Raw genomic sequence first — 26,375 nt, forward strand, 5'->3', positions numbered from 1 at the left:
ATACACTGGATGGGATGCCAGTCCATCACAAGACACACACACAGACCCACACCAGGCCAATTTTCCCAGAAACCAAGGAAATGGGAGCACCTGGGAGAAATCCACAGAAACACAGAGAGAGCATACAAACTCCACACCATCCTTATTTACTTATTTATTTGAACTGGGAAAAAGGGCTTTTAAATTCTAATTACTCAAGAGATATTTCCACAGTGGAGCCTCCTTTTCTATTGCAGGGAAGAGGTTATGTAGGGGCTAAAGTCCCAGTAATTGGTAGAGACAGAAAATAATTGCCATAAGTGGGTATGTAAAATCTTGAAAAAAAGATGGTAATTAGGGGAATTTATGTCAAACAGGGGTGACAACCTTGTCAAGAATGTTGAAAAGGGAGCTACCACTGACCTCCCCATTGAGTGCTACAGAAAACTCCATCCCTGTCAGTCCTTATCCCTAAATCCTGAACTCTCTTTTTATTTGTCTCACTATTAGTGAAGCAAATGACGATACTGGTGAAAAAGAAAGAAGCGCAAGGAAGATAAGTTCTGTGCAACACCTGGTGATTTGGAGTTGCGGTCTGAGCAAGGGAACGTTTTAAAACATGAGGTGACAATCACAAGCTGGGCTACTGTCACTTTCAAATCACGCCTTGCCCATGCTGTCAGCTTTGTTCTTCAGTGACGGTTTGATTGTTGTTCAAACTGTGCTTCATAGTGGGAAATTACTCACGTATTTGGACCCAGCCCTGTTTCCTATTTAAAGACACTGTGATTTTCCTGCAGCAAACTGCATTCAGCATGCCCGTCAAATTAATTTGCAAATGAGCGGACAGTTTGTCCAGCTGGCCAAGAGTCTGTTCTAATATCGACCTTCTTTTCTTTCAGCAACAGAATTCACTTTAGAAACCAAATCATAAGTTCTGAATCATCTGCCAACCAGAATTCATGCAAGTTATGAAGCTGCAGTTGTCGGTCCTTTCACTGTTTCTAAAGCATTACATGCAGTTAATTTCTGCAATATCAATGTTGTATTTTAAGACTATGCAATATTGATGTGCAAAAAGTTGTTTTTTTCACAGGGGGAAGCATCATAAAAATATGATGAATTATGAGTTGAAAGCAAGGGGCTTTCACAGAACAGATTGTAACATATAGCATAGAAATGATCTATAATATATTTAAACCTGATGCACTGGGCAGATGGAGGTCAGAGCTATCCTTGACAGAGCAGGTTCCTGCTCCTTCGCACATAGGATGGACAATACAGAGAGGCAAACAAACATAGCAGCATGTCTCCAGGAGGTGGAAGGAAACCAGAGTAAACCCATACAAATAAGGGGAGGACATTCAATATCGCACAGAAAGCCACCCCTACCCAGAATCAAACCCAGGATCTCACAGCTAGGAGGCAGTAGCACTCAAGCACCACAGCATGTAAGTGATTCATGTACATGTTGTTATTAATGACACATACTGTATGAACTTCCACTGGCTGTTTGGAGGAAAATAAGAACTGCTTTGCATTTTCTGCAAAAAAAAGTATGCCCACCCTGTGATTTTCACTTTCTTACTCACTGACCTTATTACTCAGACTCTTTCCTGCCTGAAATATCACAGCCCCTGCTGAGCTGCTGACGGCTGCAAGAATTGTTTGATGTTGAAATGGCGAAGAGGACATGGACTTGAGGATGGCTGGGGTGGCTGGCAAGATGAGAGACAGTTCAGGAGGGTCACATCTGTGTGGGATTCTTGGAGTTCGTAAGTTCTCTGCTGCATAACATAATCAACACCTGTCATGAAAGCAGAGAGGAGACTTGGACAGTTTCTGCATTTGCATTTCTTTGTATGAACAGCTATCAGGAAATAAACATATTAAACTCATACTTATTACTTTGTAAGCTGTCCAGTGAACCAGGCTGTGTTATTTGGCATTTTCTTTTTTTTTTGCACTTGGTGGTGATTAATCAAGTCATTCTGCTGTACTGTTTAATTGTTTGCCAGTAAAGAGAATGCTGTCATGTATTTCAGAACCCCGGGAATCCATCCATACACACAACACAGTCATCAAATACTGCAGTCTCAGACCTTCGTTTGCTATAGTGTCCTTTGAACAGTTAGTCCCAGAGCTCTGTGCAGATCTGTGTTGCAGGTGACAAGACAGCAACAGCAGACCAGGTGAGTAGAGCAGAGGAAATGAAAAACCGCCAGTGGGAGGAAAGGAACCTCGTGCAGAGAGGGGCTAAGAGGGACTGAAGGACAGTCTTTTGTTTGCTTTAGTGCCCTGTGCAACAGTTTGTCCCAGAGCTCTGTAGAGATCTGCGTTGCAGGTGACAGTATAGCAGCAGTGGGCCATGTGGGCACAGAAGAGACAAAAACAAAGAAAACAAAAACCTCCAGTGGGAGGAAGGAAACCTCTGGGGATCCCGGGCCCTGTGGTTGTACCCCCCATCCAGGCAATGAACGTGTGGTGTATTGATTTAGATTACTTCTGTTAATATTCATAACAGATCATGAACAGTTTCTGCAAGGCTGAGGGTTAGGATCCTGCAGTCCTGGGCCTGTCGTCATTGTCACCTGATCGAAAGAGCTGAGGTTTTCCTGGGTCAGCCAACTTGGGTCTAGAGATCCAGGTTTTGTTGTCACAGTCTGTCAGGAACCCAGGCTGTGGGAAAATAAAAAGACGGTAAGGTGTGTTACATGGCACAACACTATGGTTTGAAGTAATAAAGTTATGTAACACACTCTGAACATCAGCAGCCCTGTTAGATTACAAACTAAAGAAAAAAAGAGACTAAAGAGATGGGTCTTGAGCATTAATTTAAAGACTGGGGCTGTAGGGGCATCTGTTATGTGTTTTGGCACAATGCGAAACAGGAGATGAGACAAAACCTCAATCAATCAGCAAATGAGCACAATGAGAGACTACCCATCCATAGCACAAGAAACAGACTCGTCAATCATGTCCCCTAGCAAACAAATAAATCTCCTCAGCAGCAAATTGACAATTTCAACACCATTTTAAAAGAGTTGATTAATGTTTTGACGGACGAAAACCTTTGTGGAGAAAGGATATTCACACCAAAGATATTGCAGCAGGGGCATTTTGGTTTCGTGGTTGTTTCTCGTTCTTTGGACCACAAGTGTTGTAACAGGCTTTTTTACGCGAAAAACCTCGGGATGATCCACATAACGACTTTCAAGTATCTGTTTTTTTTTTTGTTTTACAGCAGAAATGAAGAGCGCAACGGAGAGGGGCTATCAAAAATAGCACCACGTTATGGGAAGTGAAACTGAGTTACAAAATCGGTCCGAAAAGGCTTTCTTCTACTCAGCCGAGAAAACAACAACTCATTCAAGTGAAAAGTTGTCCGTCATCTGCGGTTAACCCTTGAATTCCTTATTCGGAGAAAACCTGTCATTCTACTGTTGAAATAGCAACCGCTGGTGTTCATGTTAGCCACACAAAGTAGCCAAAGCAATTTGTCCATTGAGTACATGATAGTAATTAGTTTTTTCGCCAGCATCTGCCTTAGGCCCTGTCGAAAAATGTTTATTTTTTAAATATTTTTTTCAAACTAGTGAAAGATGTTGGCATTTCATCTTAAGTAAACAGTACCAAAATATCGAACAGGTATTCCTGGGTTTTACATTAACAAAATCATCTCTTGTGACTACTTTCAGCTTTAACAGCTGGAGAAGCGATTTTATTTTGTGCTTGACTAAGAAACAGTCGAAATAATCTGAAGGTTACTCCTCCACAGAAGAATGTGAAAAGATGAGAAGCTTAGTTTTGGACAATACCAAACACAAAATAAGCCACTTCTTCTTAAGATGTGCATTAACATTGATTTAACACAATTTTTCCTCTCTGAAATCACATGAGGCCTCTGCTTGGAGTCCAGATGTAACCAATGAAACTGGTCTTTAAGCTGGAACTTACATTAAACACAAAACTTAAGGTCATTATTGGAATAGTATCTAGTTCCAGCATATAAACCTTAAGGAGATCTCTGCTACTTATATAGAAAGAGTGTGCCGCTTGGAACACCCATGTTGCAATATCATTTCCTCTACAGTATCACAAGCTACTGGACAGTCACTCACCATGAACAGAAAAACAACTACTGAGAGGACTGAGGCATCATCCCCACAGATAACAAGAGAAGAAGGCAAATATCATTTCACCACCACGTGGCTGTTTAACAACAACAACCTAAACCAAAGGCAACAAAAGCCAAAATCAAACACTGAAAAACGTTCCCAGTTTTCTGTTTTCACAAGCCAAAGCCGTTCAGCAGCTAATGCTGTTAGCACATCCAGTAATTGACAGTTATTTGGCCAAAGAAAGGAAAAAAAAAAGACACTGCTTTAGCCCGCACTGGAGAAGTGCTCCAGTCTTGCTATAATTCTGTTCCCTTGCTAATGTACTACAGCAGGCCCATGCTGGGATGGCAGGTCTATCTGTTGCTATGGCGGCAGTCAGCTGGAAGGGGTTTTGTTGGCGACTAATTATTGGAGGCATCCATCCTGTCTTTCGCAGCTGGGATTGTTCTGGGACACACGGTTGCGCTTGGAGGCTGGCATACACACACGCACACACACAAAACTGTATTTTATACTGTATTTAAAAGTCTGACCAAAACAAATTCTACTGAAATGAATGCACCTAATGTAGAATAAATGCTAGAGTACAACAGCAAGCAGTCAGTCATTTACTAAGTGGTATACAATGGGTTTGGAGACATTCTTTCCTTGTACCGTAAATTGTGGTACGTGGGATAGTGGTACAACAGCGTTTCATACTATCTGTTTTGTTTTTGACTTGCTATCATGTTTAATTTTGTTTTAATAATTTAACGTTTGCTGTGCGGACACACCATTAATCACTGCATCTTATTATCTTAATCCCCTATCACTTTAACAGTAAGAAAACACCCAGACTGTAAGGTGTTTGTTTGGCTGCACGGAAGACCTAAATGAGCACTTGACAGCAGGACCAGAGAATGCACCACGATATACACTAGATTAAGGGAGCAGATCTTACCATCTACAATTAATTTCTTTTTGTTTATTGCTTGTTTCATATTCTATTAAAGCTGCAAGATTCTCTTTTGATGCTTCTCTAGTGACTGACCAAGGCAGAAAAACTATTTTCAGAATAAAGACTCAGGAAGACTCTTTGAGCAAGATGACAGGAAACAAAGTAGGAAAGAGTAAGTGTTGTACTGACAAGAGATCCCATTGTAAGATACAGAACAGGCACTGAATTTGGGCTGAAACTGCAGAAATTGTAACCGCTAGATTTTGCATGATACAGCAGACATGAAATCTGAGTGATACAGTACAGGAGCAGCAGGTATATTCCCCAAGAGGAGTGCAGTGTTTTCTGGATTTTCTACCACCAGGGGCCTTATCTACTTCACTGATTAAATTTACAGAAGAATTTTGTTTTTACTCATCATAGTTACAGCATTTCCAGATCTTATGTAAGATGCACCCATTCAGTATCACTGGAAACACATGGTCTATTTGAAATAATCCTCAATGTATCTCCTCTATGTCCAGCAGGGCAGGAAGTCTTCAGATAACTTCTGCATTCAATTCCAAAGTGTGTCAGGTGAAATTGCCTACGTTGCAAAGTTTCAATAGTGGGTCTGTCCGGTACCCCGGCAGGAATAAATTCAGGGGTCTGGATCTATTGAAATCAAGCCCCCATGGCCATTGTTTGAAAGAGTCCTAGTGCCAAATGTTTCTTTCAGAAAACTGTCAGAGCCTCATCAAACTTTTCTCTGAATGTTTCTCGGCACATTCACCAATCCAATAACTTTATTTCCGAGATTGTGTTTTAATCTGCACGATATGGTTACATCTTGAAACAGCATCTGATACTCTGGGTTCTAAGATACCAAGCTTAAACCCATTTTCTAGCATCATGGAAGAAGTCTGAGAATGCACACATACTGTAAAATAAATTCATTGAAAGGTTGATGAGTTTTAGTGTATTATTTATTAGGGCTTGTGACACAGCTGTGTTTAATTCAGGGGTGTCACAGGAGTCAGAAAAATAAACAGACTCCCAAAGTAAAGTGCAACATAATAACCATTTAATTAAATCCAAAAGACAAAACATTTACAGGAAAGAATCATCAATAAAAAAGCCAAAACTGAAGCTTCCAGTAGACTCACCACTAACTGTTCAATACAGGCTGTGAACAAAAGAAAAGTGGGCAGTAGACCAGCATACAGCAGGCAGACAGACAGACAGACAGACAGACAGACAGACAAGCAGAGAGACAGACAGACAGACAGACAAGCAGACAGACAGACAGACAGACAGACAGACAGGCAGGCAGGCATTACTAAATGGTGGACAACATACCCATAGCATATCCACAACATAAAACATTCAGGGGCAGTCAAAACAAATAATATAATACATAGACAATAAGATTAATGACATCACATGGATATTAATAATGTCTTTCTGTGGTCCATGTGTTCTGGGATGATGATCTGATGTCATGTGATGAAAGCAAAACCAAGAAACAATATTTCTTCACAGTGCTCAAGGTAAATGTCGTAATTTGTAGTTTTGCACCAAACTCAATATATTTCTTTCCTATTGCCAGACAAACGCACACCTGCAGACAGCTCCTGATCATTAATTAGTAACAGCTTGTGTTGTTTGCCTGATGGTTTTGTCTCTGTAACCGAGTCTCAAGGTATTTGAGCATTGCAGTAATAAAAAAAGTCACAGAACACTGAGCAATCCATAATATAATATCTAATTATTAGTATGTCTGAAGGCTATACAAGAAACATAATGGGCATTTAATGACGATCAATCCATCTTACACACAGTTTTGAAAACATTCCTTAAGGTGCTAGAATGAAATTTGGGAAGACATTTTTCTCTCGGGGAGTCTGTGTTCATGGAGATATTTTTAGATCAAATCCAATAAAATTCACTCATTAATGTCTTAAAATATTATGCTCCTGACATTATACTATGCGGTACAAAAAAGGGTGTGTAATGATTTTTTAAAATTCTACACAGGGTCCATATATCATGTCTAGAGAGAATCATGTAGTAGAGATTAAAGAAACAGTGAAAACGTTACGTTACTGATACTTTTTTCTACGTGTTCCAGTGCGTTGATTTCTGCCATCGAGGTTAAACGCAGGGGAAGCTGGCAAAGTCAAAACCACCTCCAGGCCACCTGCTCATTGTTTATATAACAGATATATCAAGCCCACAGCCGTATCACCTTAATTTCTTATTTCAGAAAATCTCTGACACCGGACAAGGTTGGGAATGGTCAACAAACAGACCTCCAGGGGACTTCCGGCATGGTGCTGTTTACGTACCACAGTCAACCTTAGCAGACAGCAGCCCACCTTCTGATCGCATCCTATTATTGTAGTGAAGGCCACAGTGTTGTTGAAAACAGGGAAAACACATCAATCCCAGATGGAATCAACACTGGACAACACTTCCATCTCAACTCGACCACACGTTCCTCTCAAGGTACTCTCAAGATGCATATACCCCAACTGTCATTGCTATTTCCACAAGATATGTTTTAAAAAGATCTTAAAGTCGATTGACTAATTAATTGATTTTAAACAACTGATTGCATTTGATGATCATGACTTACTACGAGACCACTCAAGGCTTTCCTTGAGTCGATCCAGACAGGAAATTTACTAATCGCCAAAAGAATTGCTCTCAAGGAAAAAACATTTTAGTTTATGCTTTTAAACTGCTTTTAAAAGGACCTGCTTCTGAAAACGCAGAAGGAGGTTATCGTTCCCACTCTGCACAGAAGATGAAGGCTCTCAGTCTTTTTATAACTTGCAGCAGTGGGCAGCTGTTGACCTTGAGAGCCATGGTGCCTTCTAGTTTTCATCCTCAGTGACCTGGAAAAGACGGCACTGAACCAAACATTTCCTTGACTGGTCCGGTTCCGCTTTCTTTACGGTCTGAAGCAGCTGCCAATCGAAAAGAACCTATATGGCTGTCCTTGTCTTTTCAGAACAACCTTGCCTTCACGGAGAAGAGGTGTTACCTTCTGAATCCCTTCGCCCAGAGTAGGGATTTGGTGTGTACTTGAAAGGAAAAATTGCAAAGCTATGTCTGCGCTTGATACTGAGTAGGGGCGAACAGGGAGCTGGGTGAATATTTGGCCTGGAACTTATTCACTCACATTTGTGTGAATTTCTTTTCCCATCACACACTAATGAAACAGCCCCCTGTGCTGTGGCAGCAGTGCATCTGCAGGCCCTTCTGAGGGGATCCTATAGGCTGAGCGAGCGTGTTGACTCATAAGCCCTTTGACCTGGCTTGACCTCTCCCCGCCAGCTCAAACCAGCACATGCTGAAGAGCGAGGCAAAGCTCTTTCACTCTGCTGCCAAATACAGGGCACTGGTCCCCTCTCTCCGACAGTCCCTGGACACTCTCTTTTAATTAACCTTTTCCTCTCAACCTTTTAATTAACCTTTTCCTCCATGCATTTTAAAAAGAGAATGCCTTTGTCACTCCCATGTGTTCTTCAGGGTCTTTATTGTTCTTTATTGTCTTCGGCCTCCGTATGTCACAAAACTGTCTGCCATTGCTCCTGCTCCAAACCCAAATCCCAGGAACCTTTCTTGAGCCCCTACGTGCCTGTGATGCACTGGCATCTCGTCCAGGATGTGGTCCAGTTTTGCATCTTATGTTTCCTGAAGAGGATCCAGGTTGCAACAGTCCTTATAGATTTTTTTATTTTAGTTTTGCAAAGTGTAAGGTTTTATCATTAATTTTCTTATCCTTCTCATGCATTCTGCAATGTTTTTTATTTTCCTGTTTTCCTCCACAAATAAGATTGTGCTGCTCGTATCAAAAGCTCTTTCCACTCCGTGAAACTGTGGCCCAGCTATTGATCACGACAGAGCAAACAGGCTCACCTTATCTACTCTGCCACTGCAATTCCCTTCATACACCTCCCTTAGCTCACCAGTGTGTGTGCTTTACACAAGGAGTGGACATTCCTAAAAGAAGAGAGAGGTGCATCAGGTGACTGACAGTGGCTCTGTATTTGTGGAAAAAGATGACAATAGATATGGTTAGTCCTCTACAAGAGAGCAAAAAAAAACACCAAAAAGAAAGATTAACAGAATGTGTTTGTTGAAGGTTTCTTGTTTACTCAGTAAAGGTCTCGGTTATTCTTTTTTTTTGTCTCGGTTGCCCCACAGTCACAGACTGTTGTCCTGCGTGGAGAATTGGTCTGAGGACCAGTTCATACCTGTGTTCAAACCGACCACGCTGTCTCTCTCAGGCTTTGTGTGATCTATTCTGATTCAAGTGGAGTTACATGACCCTCGAATTCACCTTCACCAGCCTGCTAATATTAAAACATGAGACCAGCTAGCCTGCACCATTAATATGGTTTTGCTAAAGCCACTCCAGTGTGTTGAGTGCCTTTCAAAAACAGAGTGATATTCTCCTGGTCAAAGTGCCCTAAGGATACAGCCTTGCACTTGTTATTACAATGCATAAAATTGCATTAATTAGGACCAGTGCTGAAGGGAAGAGCACACAGGTTGCAACAGCACTTTACAGCACTTTGTAATGCATGGCAGCAGCAGAATTCTCCCAACCTACTGCATTAATTAATTTTTAACTGAGTGTAATAAAAGGTAAATTATCTCCGGAGACCTTTTATGCAACTGTTATTGTAAAGGCATCAGCCCCCAAACATAAAAATAAGTTAGCAACACAGATTGAATCATTTTCATTTTGCATGTTTTTTAAAAAGCAGTCTTTTTTTTGCTATATTTGCTGCAGGCCCGGCGTATCTGTCTTGTGCACGGTCTTGAAAAGCGAAACCCCTTTTTTTAAAGTCATTTTAATTGAATTTGTTCTGAAATGGTAATAGTGGTTGGTGTTTTGGCATTTCCTGACAATCAGTAGTGTTAATATATATACACATATACTGTATACAGTGTGGAAGTGAAAAGATCTCATACAGTATGTATGTATAATTGCAGAAGCAATTTTTGTACAGAAGGCATGTAAAAAAGAATAACTGAGGAGCCTTGTATCCAGCTGTACATTCACAAGGGCTGCAGATTAACACAAATCTTTCTAATATAGTCTATCCATATTTTTATTTTAAATGCGTGTGGTTTAACTTCTCCTGAATAAGGTCATTTGTATTCTCTTTTTTACACCCCAGCACTCTATAACTCATCAGCTGGTTCCAGAGCCTTACGTAGTTTCTTTCTGGACACTCCACTCAGAGCACTTTACAGGTAATGGGGACTCCCCTCCACCACCACCAATGTGCAGAACCATCTGGATGATGCAACAGCAGGCAGAGTGCTCCTGTACTCTCACCACACACCAGCTATCAATGGGGAGGAGAGCAGAGTGATGAAGCCAATTCACAGATGGGGATTATCAGGAAGCCATGATTGGTAAAGCCCAGAGGGAAATAGGGGCAGGACACTGGGGTAATACCCCTACTCTTTTCAAGAAACGGCCTGGGATTTTTAATGACCATGGAGAGTGAGAACCTTGGTTTTAAGTGCCTTTTTTACAGTATAGTGTCCCTGTCACTATACTGGGGCATTAGGACCCACACAGACCACAGGGTGAGCACCCACTACTGGTCCCACTAACACCTCTTCCAGCAGTAACCTCAGCTTTCCCAGGAGCTCTCCCACCATCCAGGTACTGGGCAGTCATGCGTTGCAGGGTGTTTTAAATCAACGGGGGCTCACAAGTCAAAATCCTGGTCCACCAGTGGTGATTTCGGTATTGTCTAATTAATTCTTTGACATTAAATTCATATTTGACGATGTAAAGTGATACAGTTTAAATCAGCGAGGGAGAGGGAGAAGGGCAAGGTCTCTGCGTCTACTTCCTCTTCAGGAAGCGGTGTATTCCACTTTCACCCGTGTTCCTAGATTTGTGAAGAACTTGACCAGTCAGTTTCTGCTTTAACCTTTCTCCTAAACGGTGTCTCGGAGCACAGTATTTTGTCTTAAAACACAAATAAATAACAGAAACAAAGTACCAGAGTATGCCTGTCGCGCCTTATAAAAAAACAACTGGAGAATAATTCGCTATTCGGCACTATTTTCTGAACTTGCAAACTTGAAAATTTTTAGGGGAACCAAGCTTATGATACTGTAAGTCCTGACAGCGCACTCATTTGGTTTGCTGCTGAAGTACCTGTGGAAGATTATAAGACGTCCCTTCTTGCCTTTTGTACAGAAACGTCATTCGCCCTCAACCCAATGCTCTCCGCACGCTGACCTGATACCATGAAATTAGATCTCAGGCCAATACAGTTTATGATGGGAGAGCCTCTTTTTGTCCACTACTGCCCTCTGCTGGACGTCTTGAAGAACTGCATACCTGGACTATGTGATTCCAAAGGGTTCTTGATATTCCAGATCTACTTATTTTTCCTCATTAAAATAGAGGGAGATGTCACAATTTGTTAAGAACTCGTGTACAGTAAGGATTAGCACCTTGAAGCTGTGGAGCGCTTTGCAAAGTGTTTTCTTAAAATGTAATTTATATAATACATTGTATTAATATATTATCGTATCTCTGTAGCTCATTAATTGTATGTTATATAGTTCACCATATACAACAAGCTGAGAACTTCAAATTAAAGAAAAAGCACTCCCTTGGTATTTGTAAGGTTGTTAAGGATAGTTAATCGATTGTTTTCCGATAGTCAAAGCCAATTATATAATCACTGAAAAGTTTTATATCCTAGCAACAAGATATAACCTGTTATAAGATACAGGGAGGTTAAGTTTCCCATCTTTTCCATCTCTACACAGTTTAGTAGACCAAGCGATCCAGCCAAATATTCACTAGTAGTGCCTGCAGTTTAAGATTTGCTGGACTTGACCCCAGGAACAGTAACTCCGAGGCAACAGGATAGTTACCAAGGATACATGATCAGCCCACACAACCATGGCAACCAGTAACTAAGTAACATGGTTTAAAATAGAGAATGGATGAAGACTGCCTACCAGACAATCAGTTTTGCTGTCTAAATATTAAAGACCTGTTCTCTGGAAAAAAAACAGCAACATTTGCCTTTCAACCAGTGTGCAGAAGGGGGCGCTCTTTTAAGGGCTAATGGGTACAATGGTGCTCACAATAAAGATCGAAAAAAATCTCTTGTGAAATTATCAAATTTAAACACTATCTTCAGCTAATCTAACCGTTTATCCTAACTAATAATGTTTTTAAATAAAGTTGTAATAACAATTATTACAAAAGTATCAACATAAATTGGGATTTGAACAGATTGTCAGATTTGACAGTGAACAAGTATGTCATTTGTTCCAGCATAATTTATTTATTTTTTACTCATAAACTCATTTTTATTTGCTGGATGTCCAAGAAATGAAGTTCTTCCTTTGGGAATTTTTGGTAATCAAGGCTGTCTGTTTCAGTAAAACTGTAAGTTGTAAGGAAAGTTTTAAGTGATGGAAACCGAACAGTGAGTTCTAGATAAAACCCACTAATTTCAAAACGATAGGACCTTGTCAAACCTGATATTAACCATTCCAAAAACTACTGCTGAATGCTTTGCCTTCGCTGAATTGTGCAGACCTTTAGAAATTAGCAGTTCTACAACAGAAGAAATTCAGCTGCCAGTTGAGATAGGGATAAAATTAACGAAAACATGTTGGCATAACACGGACTATAATGCTAATCCCGCCACAGCTATGATCCTCCAGAGCCCCAGTCCAGTTACTTTCACGCTATAGATCACCTGTTTCTAAGTGAGAACAGTTCTTGTTCTAATCAATTGTGCGATTTAGTCAGTTAAGAGAGCTCCTTTCCTTGAAGGCTGATTGGTTGTGCAATTTTGGTCCCACATTATCTTTAAATGTCCTAATTTAGCAAATCGTCTGCTTAACTGATTGCAATTGGATTGATCCAAGCCCTTAGAAATTGTTCATGTTACATCTATAAAAAAGACCTGCTGGACTGGGGCTGTGCAGGGGCAGGGCTGTGGATCCTGCATTCACACTGAGACAGTCTCAGCTCCCAGTAACGAGGCTCAGAAAACTGGGGAAGAGCACACATTGATCGCAACCAGATCACAGTAAAACGGCTGAAAATAACCATCCAATTTACACCATGACTGTGGCTTGCAGGTGCATTCTGTGATCTGTGTATCCTTTCAGCAGCTCACAATTGAAGGCCCTTCTGATCTAACAGGTCTGTAGCCCACGGGGGGTAGCCTCAGCTTTCGAAGACTGCAGTGTTTCACTGGCATCAGGGTGGCCATCAGGATGTAGAACACCTTCCAGATGAAGAATAATAAAGAGGCTTTTTCATGCAGTGCAGGAACTGTCTTATACTATGTAATTGGAAATCTGGGCCTACTTCTCACTCTTTCCTTGTATAAGCTTGTGTGTTGTATGTGAATGTACTATATACATAATGAGTACTTCTTTCTTCATCCATTCACCCATTTTCTCATCCTTTATTCAATTCAGGGTCCCTGGGGAGCCGTAGTCAGTCCTGGCGAGCAAGGGGCTCAAGGCAGGGCCCTCCCTGGAGAGGTCACCAGTCCATCTTAGTTCTTCTTTATTAAGCAATAAAATAAGTGTGATCAAAAGGATGATGGGCTTTGGCTCCAGCTGCAGAGCTGTGCCGCAATTCTGCCTCATGACACAGACAAGCCCAACAGCTTCCTTTCTCAGAGTCTAGGGAAAGGAAGACTTGGACCTGGAACAGTAGGGAAGAGTATTGTGTTTAAGAGGCAGGCTGTCTTAAAGCCTTAGGTGTGAACTGGATGTCAAAGATGACCAGGTCTTCTTGCTCTGCCTCAGGAGAGGTAGGGACTGTTTTGGTACAAAGCAGCACTTATTTGAGCTCTTAGCCTTGAGGGACCGAAAGTAAAAATGCAACGGTGAGTTAAAAAAAAACCTGAAAGCTTTGTGTAGCAAGGTGTATGCCCTGATGATCTGCATGCAATTACAAGCAATTAAATGGATTGAGTGATGGATGAACCACAAGTCTAGAAATCTAGACTCAGAATCAAGAAGGGAGATAGTGGGACCTGCTATGACCTCCTACACGAAAAAACAAAATTACACAGCTGCCTGTAGCAGAATATTAAGAGGAAGATACCAATAAGCCCTGATAACCACCAGCCGGTCTGAAAACGGAAGAATGCCAGCGGTGCAATTTGTCTTAAGGCCATAAAGTTGCGCAGGGCAGGATAGCCCTTGTGCGCTTTGCGTTTCGGAGACAGAAGCTTCAGCTCCGCTCTTGACCACAAGGGCCTACAGTTTGTGTGGTGCAGGCCTTGGTCAGAAGGCTCTTCCCCCAGCTGGGCAGGCGTCTGCCTGTCCTGTCCAGATTACACCACAGCCCTTGCAGCCTAAATAGCTTGAAATATGGCAGGAAGTACCCGGCCCCTTGCCTGCACTGCTGGTCACAGGATGGCGAGTAGGCCTTTCTCAGAACCGGGCAGGAAAGCATTCATAATCCTGGCAAGGAGACAAGCCGTGCAGAGAGGGAGGCTCTAACCACATAGCTGAGAGCTGGGGTAGAAAAGCCTTCAAGGTGGGTTATCGCAGGCACCATGTGTCCCCAGGGCGGGCTGTTTGAGGCTGTGTAGGGGTTTGTGGGAAAAAAATGCATGCTCCTAACCGAATGGGAGTCCCGGGTGTTAATCTTCCAGTGTCACTCATGTGGCCAACACATTGGCCAACACAAAATGTCTCCAGGGGCGAAAAAAAACTGCACATTCAGGAAATGTGGGAAAGAGACACTTCCTGTGCTGAGTTTGGTCAAACACTTGGCTGAAAAAAATGGAAATAAGCACTTTTACACTGCCTTCTCTACCTTGGCAATGCTTTGTGAGTGAAAATGTGCTAATATGCCATTTAAGACCTCATTCAGGGTCCGACAGATTGTTGAGATTACTGTTGGCTGATTATCCCATGCTGGAAAAATGCTGTGGTTACTAGAATTACCTCCCTATAAAAAAATAATGCAACACATACTCACAAATACATTAAATGTGCTTTGCTCACAAAAATGTAGATTGTATGGAGACATACTTCTCAAATGCAATTGCTATACAGATGTTAGACTTTCTGGGTTAGAAGCAAACTGTAGGAGTGAGGCTTTCAACAAACCTTTACTGATCTGTGCATTTTAAAAAAATACATTATTGTACCATTAGTTACATCCAAAAAACCAAACTGGTTTCCTAGATTAGAGGGAAATTAATAAATTACTGAAATCTTTGCAGAGACAAATACGGTGCTACAAAAACTTGTGCTGCACTACTACAGACTTCAGGGAATTTTTAAGGTTTCTGTGCTTTTAGTGTGGTATTCCCTATTAACCTGTTCCTGTAAAGCACTGTACAAGCAGCCATTGCCCATTATCTAAAGGAGTGGGTGAAAACAGTGAAATAAGCTCCCAATGTCATGTAAAAGATGGTCTTGTTTCACTATTTCAAACATTGTTTTGAGACCACTTCTCAAACTGGTCAGTCACAAAGAGATGGTCAAAAAAAATAATTTCACAGCTTTACAGTATGTTAAACCAATGAACTGCACTGTTGATGATCAGCTTTGATGCTGATAACATTTCTATACACAGCAAAACCCTTTCTCTCACCTACTTCCTCAAATGACCTGCAGGCTCCAGCTTGCCCGTTGTAATGGTAAATTGTATCCCAAATGCCAAGAATAACTTGGACACATTGACTGCAGGTTATTCCTGCTGAGTAAAGTGGCTAAAACGCAGGAATCTTCCTGGGCTTCACTTGACTTCCAGGGCAGCCTTTTTCTCATTCGAAGCATCAGACACTTCTTGTCAGGATGTAGTAGCTTTGATGTAACAACCAGCAGGTTTTTGGCATGGTATTCTTTCTATACAAACAGCAACAGGACCCTGTGTGGTTCTCAAGCCTTATCAAGCTAATGCACTTAAACTTAGTTTAAGGGAAACTAAAGACACAGGCACAATAGCTTCTTGAGGTCTGAGCCCCAGTTTAGGACATTTGAGGGACCACATGCCTGTCTGGCTGCTGACAGCTGTAATTTAAGATCCAAAATGGATCCCCACACAGAGAACCTGTATAACACAAGGAAAAGGACAATGCTTTCACACGAGCCTCCCATTTCTTTAAATCACCTGAGGCGACGTCGCAGCTCAATTAAATTAAGCACGCTAACCAAACAGCGGCCACAAGAAATCAAGTATACACCACAGACAAACGGCTGTCTTTTAAATGTCACACTTGGCACATATATTAAATCTCCCCATTGAGTTCCTGCAGTAAAAAAGAAGCCACACAGGTCTGTCTTTCAGCACCGTCACAGCACTGCATGTACAATAAGGGCTCCAGCAAGCTGTCGAGTGCAGCCGGGCTTTCCAGCGCAAGGCACACTATCCCCCTCATATCCCATCAGCCAGCTGAGAAAGCGGCAGGCCTGGGCCCCCTGCAATGGCAGGCCAGGCAAGTGTAAACACGCGCCACACCTGCAAACAAGAGCGCAGGAGAAGGACAATGAAGCCCAGCCGGGAGACTTTTCCTTCGTGGAAACGGCAGCTCTTCTCTTTGTGTGCGATACCCTGGTGCGTTGCCAAAGGAGGGCGGGAGGAGGAGGAGAAGGGGGGGGAGTGGGGGTTGGCGGACTTGATCAGACTTGCTTCCTCGACCCGAGCCAGCATTGTCTGTCTCAGACTGCGCCACCGAGCCTGACAAGGGCCAGGGGTCATGTCTTTATTGAGGGGAGGGCCAGCCACTTTCGTCTGCTTAAAAGGAAAACCGTCTTACTGTACAAAACGCCGGAGTGAAAAAAAAGGAGCAACACACAAAAACAGCTGAAAATTCATACACCCGGCTCCCTGCAGCTTGATAACGAACAAAGAAGGGATACAGATAAAAAAAGGCAACAGTACAAAAACACAAAGCAATGCAAACAAAGAAGCCAATTTTATTATACTTTCATGTATACATGCCTCAGGTGGTAATAACTACACAGCTATGAAGTATTATGTTACACTGCTTTTTTTTTTAAGAAGTCATGTCCTTGAATAAAAACTGTAACCATGTATGCGCCTTACCACGTGCTTGATACTTCAACACATTTTGTTGAACAGAAGTCAATCGGTTTTGCTTTGCAAAATGAAATGGAGTACAAGGGTGTTTCAGGTGGAATCCCGGCTGGCACCTGTGGACAGCGCAGAGGCAGCACAGGGAATGACCTCAAATCCCAGCACTTCCTGAGCGGAGAAGGGAGTCCTCTGCGGTCCCTTGCCGGGCTCTTGCTGTCCGGCGGCCCTCTCTCACACACACCTGCAGGAGGGGTCCGCGCCGGGGACTTAGCTGAAACACTCCAGGCTGGCTTTGGCGCGCTCCATCTCGTGAAGAAAGCTGTAAAACTGGGGCAGCGTCAACTCTGCAGGAAAAAAAACCACACATGTGCCAAATCTGTGAGAAGACACAGATTCAGATTTGAGGAGGGTGGCTGGTGTTACAAAGGCGCTTAACGTTTTAGTTTTTTTCCTAAAAGCTAAAGTTTGAATTTTGTCAAAGGAGAATCCTGTGTTGTTGGCAGTGTATGCATTTTCTATTCTCCACAAACACAATATTCTCATTTTCCAATTCCAGAAATAACAAACTGAATGGAATAAAAGGGTAGCACAGTGGCTAGCATGGCTGCCTCAAGGCACTGAGGCCTTGGGTTCGATTCCTGGGGTGCTATCTGTGTGGAGTTTGTATGCTCACCCCACGTCTGCATGGCTTTCCTCTGGGTGCTCCGGTTTCTTCCCACAGTCCAAAAAACATGCTGGCAGGTAAACTGGCTTCTGGGAAAATTGGTCCTGGTGTGAGAGTGTGTCTGTGTGTGCCCTGTGATGGACTGGTGTCCCATCCAGGGTGTACCCTGCCCTGCGCCCATTGCTTGCTGGAATAATCTTGTGATGGATGGAATAAGGTTTTGGCATAGTACTCACCCATATAAACATTTTCTAGTGAATTTCCCTTTCTTATGACCAACTTCAGCTGCAAGAAGACAAAGACATAATAGTAACATTATCTCCAAACAATATTATTCCACATTAATCAGTCCAGCACAGGCATTGGCACTGTGGGAAAACACAGAGGAGGCTGAGATCCCATGGGATTATGATGAATTCTCAGCTACAGTGCTGCAGAGTGCACACAGTACAAATCAAGACTAATGCTTTATACTCATACTAGTGAGCCTGAGCAGCCGCTAACTTATTTTGTACACCCCCTGTCCCTATACAACAACATACACATCTCCAACAGAAAGGAATAAAGCACCCCAAGTAAAACACAAAACCTAGCCCTTATGCCCTGCAATGCCAACGCAATCCCTTTATTTAATTCACTGGCAGCACTACAATGACCTCCTGCTACCCTAGCAGTGTGATATTTTCGCAGAGTTTGGGGATCACACCTCAATATGATAACCAGACCACTGAAAAGTCACAACTTTCATTTAAACATGGAGCAAAACTTTCAGGGCCACTGTGGCAGACAGTCACAAAGAAGGACCCCAAGCAGTCAGCAATGGGTCAGGGGCTTCATCAGCTCATTGAGGATGCTTCTGTCTGACTGGATGAAATGCAGTCTTTGAGAAGAAATGCCCAGATTACTGAAGGGATTTTGGAAACGAATGAATGAAAGCTCACAAGGATCTTTCAATTGGAAGGTTAAGAGTGTGAAAGGCAAAAAGCAAGCAAGTTCCTGACTAGAGGAAGAACCCGTCAAAGGATCTCTTCAAGGGAGGTCTATTGCAACCTCGGGCTAAAAAAAACTCCCTGTCAGTTTTGAGCATTTCCGAGCTCCACTGAGGTAGCTCCACACCTGATGCAGCTTGAACATGGGATGCTTAGTACTGGATTTAATTTTCATGCTGCAGACTCAAGTTGGCAAGGAACAGCTGAGGCTTCCTTCCACAGTTAAATATTGCCAATTTATTAAAAGGAGGAATTAAATAAGCAGTAACCTTACTTGTAAAAAGATGCTTCCAACTTTTAGCAGCTCACTGGTTCCAGCCGTTACTGAAAAATAAAATAAGAATTCACATTGTAATCCCAATTGACTACAATTTTCTTCAGAGAAGCTGAACAAGCTGGCAAACAAGAGGACTGCCCTGAAAGATAAATGCGAGGAGTTTCTGCAGCATTTGAAGGCTTAATAAAGTTTATGATACTTCCTGTGATAACACCTGGCAAAATGATCAATTACTCAAACATATTGTTAGATCTGCCCAGCAACATATTTGCACAAATTATACTAAAATTACACCATGGTGTCTAAAATGTTATGCAGTAAAGACAAGCTCTTTGTTTGAGGACAGCTGTACAGCATTACAGAGGTCTTGACTTATGAATTAAGGTATGTGTATTAGTTCTTAAAGACAATCTTTCTGACACAAGAAATGCCTGAGGGGCCTACAATACCATTAAAGGTATAATATCTGGAAAACTAAAACTCTGAGTCATCAGTAAAAACACAGAATGGGTATAACAACAAAAAATAATACAATTTATTTATACACATTGTATATAATTTACATGATGTAGTGGCCTCCCATTACTGCAATGCCATTTCTGTAGTGTACAGCCTTGTGGTAGGACAATACGTTAAAGTTAAGGAGCAAAAAAGAGACAAAACTTCATCTCTCAGTCCAGTCCATTTCACCTCCGAATTTCCACTCCATGTCCACGAGCTGATTGACCATCAAGGTCTGTCCAACTGCTAGCCTGGAGATCAATGGGAAGTGAGCCTTCCACTGCAAATGACAAGGAAACATCAGATAAGATTGCAGCAATCACTGCAGAAGGCCTGGGCTGCTCCGTGTTGATGCACTTTCACCCTTGATGTACTGTCTAAAGGAGCCAGAGTTTTGCCAAAGTGAAGCCAGGTACTTCACTCTTCATGATCGCTATTTTTAAAGCAGCTCTACTTACCATCTACCACTTTCACAAGGCTGACCTGAAATTTTAGTTCCTCTTTGCTTTGTGTGCAAATGTGTCTGGAGCAGAGTGAAGGGTTCTGTTTCCTAGACTGCACGTTCATCTGCAGCGGTACACGAAGGAGTGTTTTGGAGCACAAGTAATTAAAAACATAAATGTAATAATAAACAAAATCATAAGCTGTACTTCATATCCACACAGAACCAAATACAGCCAGATCATCACTTGCTTGTATGTGGTAACGGAGAAGAAAGTACCTGGTTTGAAAAATGATGAGCCTTGTCTTCACTCAGACCTATAAACACAAAGCAAACACAGGTATCTGTGTCACTAATTGTTATTGACAACGAGCCATTTGGATTTTGACAATTTTATGGATTAAACCCAACATACCAAGAGTGATCAGATCTGCTTTCACTTGATCAGCATTCAGGTTGTTCTTCAGAGCACCTAACATTAAAAAAAAAAATACAAATGTCAAGTGTAATAATAGCAGTGTTTTCCTTCATGGGAAATTCAGAGATTAATGCTGCAATATTCAAATCTCAATGGACTTCCAGAAAACACTTTTCCAGAGTCCAGGCAAAACTGACACGTTGTTCCCCTGCAGGCAGCAGACTGCTCCAAAAAGCTTCTGATTGTTGGGAATAACCACTACAAGCTTCACATTTGACAAAAAATCTCAATGAATTAAAAACGGATAGTGGGTGGTGATTCATTTCCATTGGTTGAGTCTAATTATCTTTAAGTACGTGCTTCTTTAAATGGCTTCATCAGCGTGGACTCTGTTCACCTCCACGCTGATAGCTGATGTGTGGTGAGCATACTGGCGCTGGCCAGTCCAGTCAGGGGCAGCTACACATTGGTGGTGGTGGTGGAGGAGATTCCCCATTGCCTGTATAGCACTTTTCTGGATACTCCGCTGAAATCGGAGTGTAAGGAATATATGATGATGATGATGATTATAATTGATTTCAAACCTAATAAATCAACAACATAAATCTCACACCTATAGTTTCATTTTCAGCACCTTTTTGAGCTTTGAAAGTGATTGGTTTGTCATTGAGTGTGTGCATCTTTTTAAAAGACTTTGCCGTGTTCGGTAAGGGGGTGATCACAGCAACGCTGCCACCAAAGAGCAGCACAAAAGCAAACTGCTGCTAAGCCTGCTTACCATTGGGTACCAACAGGACACTTTTCACCAGGTTTCGGAGAGGCCCGGGACTCATCCCATTCTCTGTTGCAAAGTCATTTAGCTGCGTCATGAATCTGTCCGTCTGAAGGAAGGAAGAAAGGAAGAAAACAAACACAAGCTGTCTGGACAAGCAGAGCCACAAGCTGCAGAAAATGAATCCTTACAGCAAAGACAGCCTAGCAATCCACATTATGTGCTTTACATCCTGACAAGAAAATACTTGCCTTCCTTTGGCCTGGGCTTTTATTAAACCCTCTCCTGCTGCTATCAATAAAATCTGTTTGCTTTCAAGACACAATAGTTAGTAACCTTTTGAAATTGCTGTCAGAATTAAAGATGGTTAAAAACAATAGAATGAGGAGAGCTGCAGCAACATTCAGTTCAAATGAAGCAAAAAAGGCATTATTAAAAGACAGTTTTACCTCTTTGGGTTCTATTAAGAAGCGGAAGAGAATGTCTGCCAAACTCACAAATTGCTGGAACAAGACAAAGGACAAATAAAGGAAAATTACTCAGCATTCAGCCCAAGAGTGAACAGTGTGAAAACAGAGAGTTCAGGACATATTCCACTTTCCTTGCATGCATCTGTTACACTAGTTTGAAATCTGGCGTAAACATAAATGGGAAACTGATTTTTTGTCAGCCTTGTGGGTCAGCTAACGCTTGAATACTGGATGGACTTGAAACGGGAATGCAATCACTTTATCCTGGAAGATGTACCTGATTTCAGATTTCTCTCATTAGATATAATCTTTTTTTAAAAATAGTTTGCAGTACCAACTGCACTTGCAGTGCTGAATCTGGAACAAACAAGCTCAGGCTGAGACTCATCACACCTCTGTCTCCTCCCTCATGCTAGTCCAAATGTGGATTTGTATTTCCTGAACGCTATGTGCTGGCAGGTTTCTCCCTGTCCTCCCCACTTCAGGTTAAAGCTGGGTCGACACGTACCCCATTCGCTCAGATTTGCTTAACACGTAAGTTGAAGAATGAACAGATGTTACACTGCTGCTCTACAGGCCTGCATTAAAGGTGGAACTTTCTATTGCATTCACAACTGAATAAACCTCACGAGCATGACTTTGATGAAAGTCAAAATAACGGAGTAGTGAAACACGTTTTAGCAACAACAGGCTTCAGCTTATAAAAGACTCTGACAATGGTAGAACCCTTTAGTTTTTTCCAAACATAAAAGGTGTTTTTGCATCTGGTGCTTGGTTAATTATTCACCTTGCACATGCAGACTGAAAATAATGGATCACCAATCAAGGATTATATCCATAAAACTTGTAAAGTAAGAGTAGAGTCTTCACTGTGGTCTGGTAGTTTTCTATTTTTTTAGACTATTCAATTTTTTAAATTGTGTCTGAGTTACATGAAACAGTAATTTGATGACTGCATTCTGGTTACATTTATGACTGTTGAGTAATTTATGGGTCACTAACCGATTGTACACACCTGTAGGCAAAGCTGTGTAGTTTGGACTGCAGAGCGACAAAAGCTTTGCTGTGTAATATTCCTAATTTTCTGATCCCTTGCACCATTTAAAACAAGATATCAGACCTTTTCCCAAAAAATTACTATATATTTTATGTGCATTGCTAAATATTTTTTAAAAATATATATATTTTTTAAATATTTATGCTGTTTTTTCTCCTGATTGTTTGGGGACTTTTAATTAATTGGTTCTGCTATTTAAAACAAATTAAACTGCATGCAAGCTTGACTGTGCTGATTAACTTCTATAGATACTTAAGCAAATTTGTAGGAATTCATGAAGCAGACTTTAACTATCAGATATTGCCCTGGGACATAGAGATGACTTTTTCATGTCTTGAGGTTTTGAGGTTTTTCGCAAGTTGATCTCTTTGCTGTTTTCAAGTTAAATTAATTCCAGTAAAAATCAAGATGAGAAAAACGAATTTATTACAGTCTATTCCAAAGGGTGGCTACTGGGTTCATCAGTTCACAAAGTTCTTGCATAAAATTACATTTTTTAATGTAAGTGAAGCAGTTATACAACAGTACATTCCAATCGATTTCCGGGCAGAATATGTAGTTGGCTAAAAATCAGTGGAATGCCTTCGATACAGCTGTTGAAATATGACAGTACATCCGTAACTGAGGCTTGAGTGAATTCTGTAGTGCAGTCATGTGACTTCTTTATTTTTGAGACGAGACGGGTTTCCGTTCCACGCTGTAAAAACGTTGCATTACTTCACAGATTATTAATCCAGGACAAAAGTCGAAATGCAAAACGTACACGTTTGATGATAAATCTAAAAAACCCTCACTAAAGTGCTTTTTACATATTAGATTCTTGCAAAAGTCGGATTATGTATAGTATGTGTAAGTACTGCCTTCTCTGTTTGCAAGGGCATTTAATATTTCTTCTGATAGACCTTACCTGGTCACTCAGTTTGTTTAGATTTTGGAAGTCCGCACTAACAGAGTCTGGTAAAACATCTTTAGTAAACTGTAGCTGCAACATTTCGTCCCTTTCCAGCTGTAGCCGCTACCGATCTGCTGTCACTTCCTACAACAAATCAGCTGATCAACAACAAACGTGCACGCTTCATTTTCCCGGGAGCACTTTCGCCATTTTTGTTTCCCAATAGTAGACGACCTACTCTGCTTTCTCTTGTAAGGGCATGGTGATACTGAAAATGAAAATGTACACACTATTAAAAAACACAAACGAGCCTAATACACATTAAATAAACATTCTCTTTTTCTATTATACCGTTGCCATATAAAATTGGATCATATGTATTGCCCCAATATGCGTGCGTGTTGATTTACATTCATTGCTGGATGTTTTTTTAATTTAAAACAACAATTATTATGCAAACATTATGCAAAATATGTCACAATCTGTATATGTCTTTGTCACCATATGTTTCCATATAAAGTTTGAATGAATGCACAGATTTAGGAAATTTGCACACTATAAATGTCAGTTTTCCTAAACGGATCTGTTGATTTTAGAAACAGTTTTTGTCTTAAGGCTGGGACAGTGATGCTTTCTAGGTAGCACTAACGACAATTAATTATTTATTGCTGTAATAGAATACTACAGTATAAAGTATACGATCTGTTCCAGATAAGGTCAGTCACAGGAGAGCTGCTCAAGAATAGGTAAAACAAGAGGAAAAGGTAAAAGGTCTTTTCGGTCTCTTCGCGTTATTTTAATACAAATCCATGAAAATATCTAACAAAATCTTCCCGCGTTTTTCTACACGTGGGTAAACGATATCTAAGTTTTGTAGGTATGTGATATTTTTCATTCTGCAAGATACGTAAAGAAAGCAATAATCTAATTGTTCAATTGTAAATGAAATTGCGTTTTATCTTGGTAGAAAGCCAAATGTATCTTGTATGTTAAGTGCACGCGTTTACAGGCGTTTATATTAGGAGGAAATGTCTTTTTAAAATTATTATTATTATTATTATTATTATTATTATTATTATTATTATTATTATTATTATTTGGGTTACTTTTGTTCGTGTTAAAAAGACCAAAACATGGTCTGGAACTACCTTCAAATCCTTACTTATTGTAAGGGACAGTGGGAGGTCTATCCGCTCTATATATGATATGTTTTTAGCACTTGAAATGCACTCACAAAGATCATTTACTTAACAGTACGACCAAGAAGGTCTTTATAACACAGAGCATTTCCAAGAATTTCTAGACCTTAAAATGGACTTCTGAACAAAAACAGGTCAATCACAAATGTTCTGAATTTTAGACCCGTGAAAATATATGTAAATCGTTTTCTTTGTCCATTGCAAGTGCTGTGTTATTGCTGTCCGTCTTGTAATAGCACTAATAAGCAATTATAGAAATCATCAGAGAAATCACATGTATTGCTGAATTGCAGCAGTTGCTTATTTTACTTTAGACTGATTGAATCTGACATGCAGTTGGAAAGTTTAAATGATAGCATTGGCGCATGAAGAGCATACGTAGATAACATTACAGGTATCCATATTTGTATTTACTGTATATTGGCAAAATTCCACGTCAGTGTAGTTCTAAATCACATGCAATAAGGTGCACAATTCTTCTGGGAGATGATTTACCAGGGTAATGACTGTGCTTTAATGTTTGGGTTTATTCTTATAGTAAAACGTTTCACCACAAAACAAACAATGGCATGGATCACAGAAAGATAAGTATGTATTCTAATTATACTGCCTGTGCCAAGAAAATAAATCTCTTTGAGCAAATGACCTTATGCCTTGACATGGACAAGGCTCCAAATAGTGTACTTTATCAAAATGCACCTGCATCACACCTGGATTAAACACACAAAACCAGGTGTTTCAGTTTGTTTTGTCAACTTTTCTAATGAGGGACCCAGACCACTGAAGTCTGTTGTAATGTGTAATCTTTTTCACTGTGCGTGTCGTATGTACATTTCGAAAGACACAACACAACAACTCAATATTTCAGATGTTTTTCATTAACAAATTCCTGCCCACTTTTTTTACATTTTTTTTATTTCACAGTGTCTGTATCAGGCCCTAAATAGTTTGTGTGTTGTGGTGAGTTCCACATTTTCAATGGAAGAATCTTCCTTACTTTGCAGGGTTACTTCAGTAAGCTAAATTATTATTTATTGTTTTTATTTCAATATGGTTACAAGGAAGTCATTATTAGTTATTAGTCATAGCGATGTTGTGTGATTAGCCTAATTGAAAGATGCTTTTATTATTTTACAAGCAAACAGAACTTTATGGTTTGTTGTGGACTTTCTACACACAACCCACAACCAGAAATGAATGAAGATTATTTTCTTCCACTTCATAAGTCAATAGCAAACACATTCTCATTTACAACAACAAACTCATATCAGTTTATTGGAGCATTTGCTGAAGCCATTTGAGTGAATTTGAATAACAGCAAAGTCTGGGAACAACAGCAGTTTCTAACCCAGGAATTACACCCACAACACTCTGAGCCTTGAGTCTACCACTTAACACTACTAAGTACCTTGGAGAGAGAATGCATGAAATATGAAACATTTAAAGAAAAGTGTGCTTTAATTTTGCAGGAATCCCAGTGTCCCGCAGTCAGTACCACACTAATGAAACAGGTAGGAAACAGTGAGCCTTTCTGCTGTATTTCTGAGACAACGTCTACAACTTGCACATTTGTCAGTACATAACATT

The 26,375-nt window shown here is 40.8% G+C and overlaps 1 protein-coding gene across 2 annotated transcripts; it reads right to left on the reverse strand.

Annotated features, from left to right (window-relative positions):
• Window positions 1-16,966: 16,966 nt before the first annotated feature.
• commd7 (COMM domain containing 7) lies at window positions 16,967-23,746 on the reverse strand. 2 transcript variants are annotated; one of them, XM_088937434.1, is made up of 10 exons: window positions 23,605-23,746; window positions 21,620-21,673; window positions 21,177-21,279; window positions 20,396-20,452; window positions 20,260-20,297; window positions 20,022-20,105; window positions 19,728-19,818; window positions 19,035-19,084; window positions 18,008-18,056; window positions 16,967-17,451 (listed from the first exon to the last, which is right to left on the reverse strand). In XM_088937434.1, exons 1-10 carry the CDS (start codon window positions 23,686-23,688, stop codon window positions 17,375-17,377), a joined length of 687 nt encoding a protein of 228 aa, XP_088793560.1. In that variant the 5' UTR covers window positions 23,689-23,746; the 3' UTR covers window positions 16,967-17,374. The 2 variants fall into 2 exon arrangements, with proteins under 2 accessions (XP_088793560.1, XP_088793561.1); XM_088937435.1 differs by lacking the exon at window positions 20,022-20,105.
• Window positions 23,747-26,375: the final 2,629 nt, after the last annotated feature.

This window comes from Atractosteus spatula, chromosome 19 (assembly GCF_055471065.1).
Source record: "Atractosteus spatula isolate fAtrSpa1 chromosome 19, fAtrSpa1.hap1, whole genome shotgun sequence".
Classification (NCBI taxonomy): Eukaryota; Metazoa; Chordata; class Actinopteri; order Semionotiformes; family Lepisosteidae; genus Atractosteus; species Atractosteus spatula.

What these genes read in the sequence shown, in the direction of transcription:
- commd7 (XM_088937434.1), bottom strand. Translation starts at nt 23,688, where the DNA reads ATGTTGCAGCTACAGTTTACTAAAGATGTTTTACCAGACTCTGTTAGT. An exon ending in TAAACAAACTGAGTGACCAG is followed by an intron (nt 21,674 to 23,604) that starts GTAAGGTCTATC and finishes GTCTTGTTCCAG; the next exon opens with CAATTTGTGAGTTTGGCAGA. An exon ending in ACTAGAAAATGTTTATATGG is followed by an intron (nt 17,452 to 18,007) that starts GTGAGTACTATG and finishes TTTTTCCTGCAG; the next exon opens with AGTTGACGCTGCCCCAGTTT.